Raw genomic sequence first — 10,999 nt, 5'->3', positions numbered from 1 at the left:
ATCTTAGTTATTCTCACACATTTTCAGCAGCAGAGTCCTTTGCAATTTGAATTGGTTTTGTTCGTATATTTTGGAGCTTACTTTCGCTTCCAAAGAACATCATCTTGCTCGACTAATATGTTTGAAATTCTTTTCAACTTATTTTAGTCAATGTTAAACTTTACAGACTGCCTCGTTGTTTAATGACTGTTGTTTGCTATGTCATTTTCATCGTTTTTTACTCATTACCAGAACATCAGCAACAGTGGTACGTTTCCAGTCTTTCTACGATGCTGTAAACTGTCCTTTGTGTCTACCCCATATTCACAAAATGCTTAACTGTAAAATGTATAATCTTTTCCAAATATTTGTAAAATTAGCAAACTGCAGTTCTTGCTTGCTCTTCACTGGATTGTTAGATTTTCGCTCACGTTTGCAATATTGTTGCTTTGACAACATAAATCTACGGATTGGGAGCAAGAATCTATGACTTTCACATCTATTTTTGAAAAAAGGATGGCAAATATGCCGCCTAAAATTGTGCAGATTTTATGACGAGTAAATCTATTCATTATGATGCATTTATAACATTTATTATTAAATTACAAGAAAAATCAGATTGTAGTTTTTCGTGTTTTTGTTTATTGAAATGCTACTAATTCACCAGTATATAATTCCCTTATTTATGTAATCTAAAACAGCGTTTCTCAAACTATTGGTCGCTTTAAAATTTTAATGGATCGCGAAATAATACTACTTTTTTACAGCACTAGCTGTAATGCTTGTATTACTGAAACATTCTTTGAGAAGTGAGGCCCCGCTCTAGCGGCGGACAACCCGGACAATTGTCCGGGGCGGCATTGTGACAAAGTATTTATAAGTTAAATACTTAATTAATCGAAATTTATATTTGTCGATTATTTTCTGTGGCTAAAATTACCATGCAATTTACATTTATTTATTATTTTTGCCTAAAAGCTAAGAAAATATTTGCATTCTTTAAGTAAAAGTATTTTTATATAAGGATAATGACTGCCATCTGTCGCAAATAATTTGAATTATTTAAACGTTATTCGAAAAATCGTAAATAAAATATATTTTTAATAAAAAATTTGATTACATTCTTAAAAAATAACAATAAAAGACAATTATCATAATAACGGAGTCAATTCGATGTTTAAATAATTTATTATTTCGAAAATATCAACACAATAATAAATTATATAAATTATAAATTCAGTTTATTTATAAAAAAATATGTTAATCTATCTATTAAGAAAAACCATTTCAATCAATTATGAAAGAATATAAAATTAAATGAAATTATTGTTTATAATGACGAAACACGAAATACGTCACCACCCAAGACCACGTGAATACTCTATTCGCTTGTGCCAACGATAGATCTGACACCTAGCGGTATTAGCGCGAACTACGTAATGGCGGCTGCTATGGGTATAAAGTAGTTTGTTAGAATAGAAAGTGTTCACCCTATCTAATATAGGCCATCGTCGGGTTTAATATTATAAATGTTCCAAAATGGAACGTACCGTTTTCGAATATTTTACATATTTAAAATTCAAAAAAATAATTTAACTTTAAAATAAATTGAAAGAAGTGTGTATATTAAATAAATAAATAGACAAATAAAACACAGAAAACAAAGCTAAGTAGAAAGAAATGATTTAAGGGTTTTTAAGTGCCATTCTTTTTTCTATTATATATTTCCACACTGTTGGAAACGCATTAGCATCCGTAGCATTTAGGCAACGGTTTTTCATTTTACTTTTATAAATTTCCACTTTTTGACTGTCATTACTAATTCTAAAGCTTTGGAATAAAAAAGTTTCAACGTTCTATTTTTATTAGAACTTTATTTATTGAAGCTTTTATTTTGAGATCACGTGATGACGTCAGAATTTTCGGGCCAACTTTGTTAACAAATCTGAGCCTGGTCGGAGTCGGAGTCCTGTAAAAATCTAACGACTTTACAGCCCTGGTAAAAATTTAAAAAATTAAGTTTCAGTAATGTTACAAAAGTTACATGGTGAAGATAGGCTGTGTGAGAAACGGGTCTCAAAAACTAAAAAAAAAATACTTAAGTTAATTTGTCGAATCATTATACTTGCAAACCCAGATGTATTGTAAATAATCCCATCATTCTTAACGATATACGTAACCAAGTGAGTATGATGTATTTAGGCTCGCCTTTCGAGTACGCTCGATGGTTCTAACTCGAGACTACCAATTATTAGGACCGGCTGGCCACGTAGAGTTTTCCGGGTTTTCTCCACGTTTGTAAGGTCTGAATAGGGGTCAGTTCTCTTTAAAAAGTCCTTCGGGAAAGCATCTACCTAGGCAGATTGCCCACGTGTTGCGTTGCTGTAAATTAATAAACAAACATATCATCATGTAGTAATATGCTTCAGCCGATGATCCGACAAGCGCCAAGACCAAGGTTGTCCAATTTTTTTCCCTAATGGGCCAAATTAGAAAGTTATTTATATTCAGCGTGCCACAAAAGTACTTTATATAAATATATGCTTTTAAAAAGTTCAAATTGTAAATAACATATACATGTATATAATTACAAAAATACTATATTATGGACAGTAAATAAAGATATACTCATACAAAATGAAAATAAATTCAATGCGATTTTTGACATTACCTTCCTTTTATAATATTGTCAATAGCTGCTTTTATGGTAATAGTCTTAATTCTACGAATGCCAGTTAAATGAGAATCACTCGACTATTTCTTTCAGCAGTTTTGATGTTTTACATGTACAAAAAGAATTGTTCACAAAAGTATGTACTACCTCACACGCATAAGTTTTCTAGATAAATTGACAATTTCATCAAATTCATTGAAAGAATGAACTTCTTTATAAAGTTTAAGAAGAAAATGTTTTCTATGATGAGTTTTCAAATATACCCAGTGATAAAGAAAAGTATACCCATTCTTTATCACTGACAACACTTCATTACAAAAATCTTTGAAACTGAAACAATCAAAATGACATACCGCGCCACCTACCTTTTCAGTTGGTAAGTTACAAATAGAGCGCGTTTGGAAATTCTAACCGGTAATACAGCGGTAGTGGTGCCTGATGTCATCGGTCATAGCTGGTTTTTCCAGGTGCGTGGAGCATTTCTAAACAGACTGGTCATTTCGTGGTGAAGAACGTGGCGGTGCATTCGAATCGAGAAGGGGCCATTTCATTAATTCTATCAATGCTCTCGAATATCGATTCGGAGGCATACGATGATGACGATTTGGCAAGTTCGAGTTCATCAGAAGATGAAAATGAACTTAGAGAAGTTAGCCGACTATCGGAGAAAACTCCGAAGGTGGAAGGCTACGTGGAAAAAATCGTTTCGCAATTTTCCACACAAACGTATAAAAGTCGTATTAGAATGACTCCGGAAACAGTTAATGTCGTTGAAAACATGGTAAGTTTATCAAAAATATATCAATTTTGGTAAAATTCAGAATCAGCGGGAATTAATTTGTTCTCTGTTTTATCGCTTGACCTTTACTTTACCTTCCTATTTAAAAACATTAATAATTGTTAATGTTTTTAAATAGGAAGGTAAAATAAACTATTTTATTTTCGTTTTATTAACTAATACAATATTCTATAATGAAAATAAATCGTTTTAGATTTCGGAAAAACTCATTAACAACTGCAGCCGTGGTCGTCAGACAATAGAGCCCAGGAAACAAATTCTAATGACCTTGTGGCTAACTGTAACTCCGGAATCGTACAGGTAATCAATTTTGTTTTTAAGTGTTATAAAAATAGATGTTTATCGATGTATTCTATGGTAGGATTGCTCCAATAACAGTAGGAATGTTAAATTAATGTCATTTTAGATTTTAAGAGACATTTACTTTGATAAGTGATTCATTAAACTTTATAATTACATTAAAAACTTTTTTGAAAGAATATTTAATTTTTCTATTTTTAAGATCCTTTTTTAGTTTGATACCATGCATTCCATTGATAAGTGAATCAAGAAAAATGCTTTGTTAAGCCAGTTATTTGTTAATAGATAATATTATTTTTACTTTCAGATCTGTAAGTGATCGTTTTAATGTGTTTAAAGCCACATTACGGTTTACGTGTAAGAAAGTTTGGGAGGCAATTTCCAGTTTGTCTGACCAATTTATACGTTTTCCATCAGGTGACGAACTTGAAGCTAATGCTTCTCAATTCAAAAAAGCATGTGGCTTTCCTGGTGTGATTGGCTGCATTGATGAATCACACATACCAATCACGGCACCAATAAATCATCCGGAATCATACATAAACAGAAAAAATTTTCATTCATTATTACTCCAAGCTGTAGTGGATTCAAGGTTTGTAAATCATTCCTTTTGTTTCAGTTTAAATTTAAATTTTAAAGTTAATTTCATTGACATAATATTTGAAGACAAAATTCGCCCAAGTAGGGACCACCATTTATTAGTTCTGCGTTTCAGCAGAACTAATAAATGGTGGTCCCATCTGTAAAGGGATGCAGAAAAAACGTGTACTATTTTAGTACAGTGTTAAAAACTTAACTGTTACTTTGGCAGCATCATTTACAACCAAATTTAATGAATAAGACGTAAAATGGTACAAAAAAAGCTATAGAATTTATTTTCCTTAAATTTACGATTTATGTATCTGTTGTCATAAAACTTTCTCTCTCCACTTCTTTCCCAAGACTACAGATATTCAAGTACAAAGTAATCGGTTTCAACTTATTTCTACCTAAGTAGTAGTTAAATAATTAAGCAATTAGGAAATTAGAAACATAAATAAAACCCTGATGAAAAAACCGAAATTTTACTTAAACAGAAGCTTAACCGAACCAATCTTTTGCCGAGTACAGTGGGGTCTGATCTCTTCATAATATTAGATGTAATAAAGACAGAAATTATTTCAGTTCAATGAGAGTGACCGAAAAGTTGTAAATTTTGGAAATTTCCGTGGACACTTGTTCCTAAAACGAATTAGTTAGAAAACGAACGACGGACAATCTGTTAAGTTTAACGTATTTAGATTTTTACAGCTATGGCGAGCAACGTTTAAAATCTACAACAACCCTGTTGCGTCCTTTGAAATATACTAGTGATGCGACAAAAGAGGCATTTGACATTGACCGGTATCGGCACCCTCGGGATTTGGCACGCACACACCTACCTGGACCGTCTCTGATTCTGTTCATTAGCCACTCGTAGGGAGCTACTTCACTAAGTGGATTGTTTTAAGATTTAAAAAGTAAAGAATATTTTGCTATTTTTATGTACGATTCTTCACAAAGTTATGTTTAATTACAAGTTTCATTAAAAGTATATTCATACAATTGAAGAATTTTTTGTACTAGGTATGCATATTCATCACACACATTTTTGTTTTACCAAGTAAGTTTTTTTTTTAATAATTTTAATTTTAGCTTTTATAACGTGGCTAGTGATTCAAAAATTTATTTTAAAAAGTTTTGGTTCGAGACGATATAATGAAAAAGAAAACATTATTAAAAGAGAAAGACCAATGCCTAAATTAATTATAAATACGTCAACAAAAAATTTCGACATTTTGACGATAAAATTTATGACGAACGACGATTCTTTCGTAAAATTGAAGCAATTTGGAAATCAAAATAGAATAGAATTTAACATTGGTAGACAATATAAAATAAATATTGAAAATTATAACAAGATAATTACGATTAATAAATATATCTAAATTAATAGATGTTATATGTTTTTTCTCAAAGCGAGAATTGGCATTTAGAGGACATAGGAAATTTATTGAATCTAATAACGGAGGTATTTATATTGAACTTTCTTATTTATTAAGTACGTCAGATAATCTATTAAAAATACATTTAAAGAAGTATACGGTTTTTACTGGCGTATCGAACAAACGAATACAAACGGGCCCTGACGCGCAATTAATTGGTTGCCCCTGTAAGTCGGCCATTTGATTATAGATAGGCCAGTGGCGTGCCGTGACATTTGATAATAGGGAAGCTGTGTTTCTGTAATAAGCCATTACAGAAACACAGCTTCCCTATTATCAAATGTCACGGCACGCCACTGGCCTATCTATAATCAAATTATTATTTTCCATCTGACAAAACTCTTCGTCATCTCTACTTACATAACTACTTAAAATAACGCTAAATGCATTAAAAAGCAGTTTGGCTACCTGTTTATCAACGTCTGAAATATTAGGCCTACAAATATTTTCTGTAGGCCAAACATTATCACATAAACGTTTAAATTCTGCTATAATGTTTTGAATATTTACATTTAATTCTCCCATTTTCGAAAACTAGAATTCATTCATAAATGTAATAGCGCTGTCTTCCTCCACGACCGTTTCACTACTAAAAATTTGCATATTTGTGTTAACACTTTTAGTAAACATTACGAATTTAATATAGAGTTTGTATACTTTTAATGTAATTAAACTAAATTTTATTAATTCTTCTCCCATTTTCGATAATTCCAGAATTTATTCTAAATGTAATATCGCCGTCTTCCTCCGCGACCCTCTCACTTCTAAAAATTTGCGTATTTGTGTTAAAGTACTATAAAATAGTACGACATTTGATTGCTAATAACTCTGATTAACACTTTTAGTGAATACTAGAAATTTGTCATAGAGTTTGTATACTTTTAACGTAATTATTAACTAAATTTTATTAAAATTTATTAGAAGACACTCCGACAGTTCCCTTGTTAGTGGGTTTTATTGCCAACGTGCGTATGACGACATCTTTTTCATTATCTATAAATTGAACATTAATAGCTAAGTAATTTATTCGGTGGCGGGTACAGGCATCTATTTTCAGAAAAGTAAATTTTCCGTGTAAGAGATTCTTCAGTACAGTTTTCTCGTTGTTAGCATCCTAGATTCCGAACACTGCTTCTTTCCAATGCTACCCAAAGTTTATCGGCCATTTCTCCATTCAGTCTAGTAAAAGCTCAACTGGAAAAAAAGTGAGAAGCACAGAATTTTTATAAACCATTTCACTAACGCAGCTATTAAATTTTTTAGCGGTCATAGACAGTAACTTCATTACTTGCAAAATAATTACTTATGGTCGTCACTTTTCTTTCTTCTGGTAATTTACAGCCATCACTTCGCTTACTTCTGCTGTTATCTTTGTCGGTGATGATCTTTAGCAAATTAGGATAATGGCGTTGTATATGTCGTTTCATGTTTGATACTCTACTTGGCGCATTAGTTCCTTTTCCCGCGTAAGCAGAAAGCTTTTGGCCGCAAATTTCACTATCATCATCCTTCACATGACACACGAAAAATAATTTGTCCTCACTTATTGCGAAATATTCATAAACTGAAGATTTTTTCTTTGAGTCCCCCCGATTCATCGTAGACAAGGTTTGTGTTCACTTTTTATTTTCACTAGAAAAAATATTTAAATCTGATATATTTTTTAAATACTCGTATATATAAATAAGGATGTTTGTTTGTTCATTCACTCCTAGACCGTTTGACCGATTGGCCTGCAACACGGCAGTTACGTTATCATACTGTACCTCTAACATTATCTAAGATATTGTCGTAATACCATCCAAAAATATTGATTTAACTTTTATATGTTAATTAATTTCAGCTTTTATCCGATTTGGTTTGGTTAGTTGTATTACGGCAACTCAATACGAGGGCGATCTGCCGGTCCCTATCAAAAGTTTCTATAATTATTATTCGAGGCCTCCGGCTCCAAAACTTTCCATATCTCTCAATTTTCATGTATTTCTCTCCGTTTTCGAGGTTAACGAAGGATAGACAGGCAGACAACGACACTACTAATGTATAGGTCTGCAATTTGAAAATTGCAGCCTAATAATTTATACAAAAAGATATAATTTAGAAAAAAAATGAATATTATTTTCAATTAATTTCTGCAACAATGATATATACAGTGACAAACTATGTAAATACTTCTTTTTCTATATCTAACAGCTCAGGTATTCTCATTTTGGGACAATAAATTTTAGTTACTAAGAATGTTGTTTTTATCATCCTCTCCTAACTCAACATGGTCAGTTTCCATTCCTGAAAAGTCCGAGGAAAGCTGGGCACATACATCTTGTTTTTAAGAAAAAAATTTTTATTTAAAATTAAAGCAAAATTATAAAAAAGCTAACAACGAGTTCCGCATTATCCTACGGGCAGAATGGCAATTTCCTAAGGTTCTTACAAACTGCAGGCACCAAATTTCTCTTTTATAAACTCTTTATTGTAATAAGAAAATCTAGATTTAAATTAGGCGCCATATCTGGGGGCCAAAATTGCGGGTGTGGCACAGGCGTCAGTTTCTCCTAATAAATATGTCTGGATTCATCATTGTATGGGGCCCCCAATTCAAATTTACCTCGGTCCTACGAAGCTATAACATGCTACTGGAATTGCCTAACTTTTTAGGTAAAGTTAAAGTTGCGTGTGGCGTCATCTTTTATTAGATTTTACTAAAAGAATTTTATATTATGGTAAAACCCTCTAAAAAATTTTTGAAGGGACCGGCTCGAAAAAAACGAGTTAAGCAGAAAAACATCTTTTGCGGGAATAGCAATAACACTTTTTATAATCCACATGTTTGATTACAGAAGAGGTACAATAAAATATATTAAGTATACTTTTGTAAAGTACTAGTTTAGTTTTTAGTCCCAGCTTTTAATTAGCATTAAGAGTCTAGGAAAAACATCGCGTAATATTCGGACCAATATGGTATATATATATATATATATTTATACTTACAGTATGATAAGGAGGGAAGAACGTCGTTGTTAAGTAAAGATTCCCAACGGAGACCGCCTATTTATACTTTTTTAAAACTACCGTTGGTCAACTGACTTTTTTTTCTAGCCAATCATAGCAAGAAATTTAAAATTTTGGTGAGTAGTAATTTTCGAATTCAAATACAAAATTGTTTACAGTTGAAATTTGTCAGCCAATCAAAAGCATGATTTCAATTTTCGAACGTTAAATGGGCGGGAATTCAAGGAAGTCGGTGTTAGAAATCGTTTAATTGTCAATACTGGAATCAACCGTAACGAATTTCATTTGTAATCTAAATTTTGAAAATTCAAAGTTTCTTAGCATTGGGTTGTTAAATTAATTAATTTCATAAATTTCGGTATTAACTCCCGATATCAGTAATATCGAACGTTGCGCTGCCCTTCTATCGAGACTACGGGATTTCTGTGCGTGCATTTTCTCAGCAAAACACTATTGGTCACCGACGTGGTCGTTTTAGGCGGGTAAAAATTGTTTCATGGAATCAAAACTTTGTAACTTTGTAACATCTTAGGAAATTTTTAACAAGAGTCTTATGGGAAGGACCGACGAGAGAGTGGGATGATGGGGTAAAATTTACCGGGCCCCGGATTCACGGGAACCCGGACTTCATTCCACAACTTTCTTTCAATCATTCCCGAGGCCCATGTACATTTTTCCCCTGGGCCGCAGACATCTTTCGCCACCATTGCTTATAGACATAATGATGATACTGCAAAATTTGAACGACTTAGGAGAAGAAACATCTCAAGCAAGAACATCTTAACCGAGTTTTGCTGTACTATTATAAAATGACAATGAGCTTAATTTTGAGGGGAGAAACGAGTATTATAAAAAAATTGTGAACGCCAATAACGAGTAAACTGTTCATTAAGTCCGACCACACTGGAAATATGACACATGACCCTTTCTATGTCTCCGCTCTGTCGACCGTTAATTAAGAACCAAAATTTAACAGAATTAATGCCTCCTTTACAAGCTACGGTGCCAAATTTCATTTCTTAAACTTTACCCATTCTGACACATTGTTTAATATTTCAGAACAAAGAATAAAGAAATTAAACAAATTCGACGTCGACACACGCGCGCGCGCACGAATTTTTCTCCTTTATTTGACATTTTTTTGGTTCATAAGGTCTCTAAATGTGTAAATTTGCAAAAACACTCGGAGAGTCAAATTTGGCACGATTCCAATACTTTTCCGTTTTATATACATGACAAGACGGGAAAGTAAAAAAGAGTCGGAGTCGGGGGGATTTTTGACGACTCCGACTCCGACTCCGACTCCACAGCTCTGATTTTTACAATGTTTTGTCTACTGTAATGTCTTACAATCCCGAAGCATATTTATTCGGTTCGAGAAGCTTGTTTTCGCCGACATGTTTTATCATTAACAATTGAACTTGATAGAAAAATACAAATTTTTCAAATAAACAGATTATTTTCAGCGACAAATGGTATATTAATTTATAAAAACCTTTCTAAAAGGGAATTTGTTAAAGTTTAACAATTATATGCAAAAAACAGTCCTAATTAAAAAGTCTGCTCGGGAAAAAGTTTTTATTTTGCTTCTACGTACCTTTGCGAACAAACTTTTTCAAAAATAAAGTATATAAAAACAAAATATCTAACATCGCTCTCTAACGAATTTCTAAAGGAGATTTTAATATCGGATGCCACAACATTTATTCCCAATATTAAAGACATTCATTCCAAAAAGCAATTGCAAATTTCACATTGATTTATGTCCGTTGTTATTCAGAAATAATTACCTATTTTATTAAATGAAGTAATTTCTATCGGAATTAATTCGGATGATACTCGTATACATTTCATTCTATTGCGTGCATTCAATCAGTCTTGCTATTCCGCCATATTGGATTCTCGATCGAATCCATTGCGTAAAGGAGCGGGAGTGTATTCTCTAGTGCTTATTTACTCTATGTTGTAACCCAATCTGACAACTTAATAACACATATTTATCAAAGTATAATTATTAGAAAATTCGACAAATTTTTCGGTTATTTTTAAATCCAAATATACAAAATTAACTTGAAAAATGCTCTAATAAATAAGTCATTTTGGAACAAATTATAATTAGTTACATTATGAATTTCTAATACATTTACGATAGGCCTATATTAAATTTTAAATATAACGTAAGTTATAAAATTTCATTCAACTTATTATTATTCT

At 32.1% G+C, this 10,999-nt stretch overlaps 1 protein-coding gene across 1 annotated transcript; it reads left to right on the top strand.

The window, feature by feature from the left end:
- The first annotated feature begins 3,207 nt into the window (after nucleotides 1-3,207).
- On the top strand, nucleotides 3,208-4,437 carry LOC136982342 (putative nuclease HARBI1). Its single transcript, XM_067278817.1, has 4 exons — nucleotides 3,208-3,434; nucleotides 3,646-3,752; nucleotides 4,060-4,344; nucleotides 4,419-4,437. The coding sequence occupies exons 1-4, from the start codon at nucleotides 3,216-3,218 to the stop codon at nucleotides 4,435-4,437; spliced, it is 630 nt and encodes a 209-aa protein (XP_067134918.1). The 5' UTR covers nucleotides 3,208-3,215.
- Nucleotides 4,438-10,999: the final 6,562 nt, after the last annotated feature.

The sequence above is a fragment of the Centruroides vittatus genome, unplaced genomic scaffold (assembly GCF_030686945.1).
Source record: "Centruroides vittatus isolate TY-2023 unplaced genomic scaffold, ASM3068694v2 contig_823, whole genome shotgun sequence".
Lineage (NCBI taxonomy): Eukaryota > Metazoa > Arthropoda > Arachnida > Scorpiones > Buthidae > Centruroides > Centruroides vittatus.
This window is presented reverse-complemented; position numbering and strand designations above follow the sequence as displayed.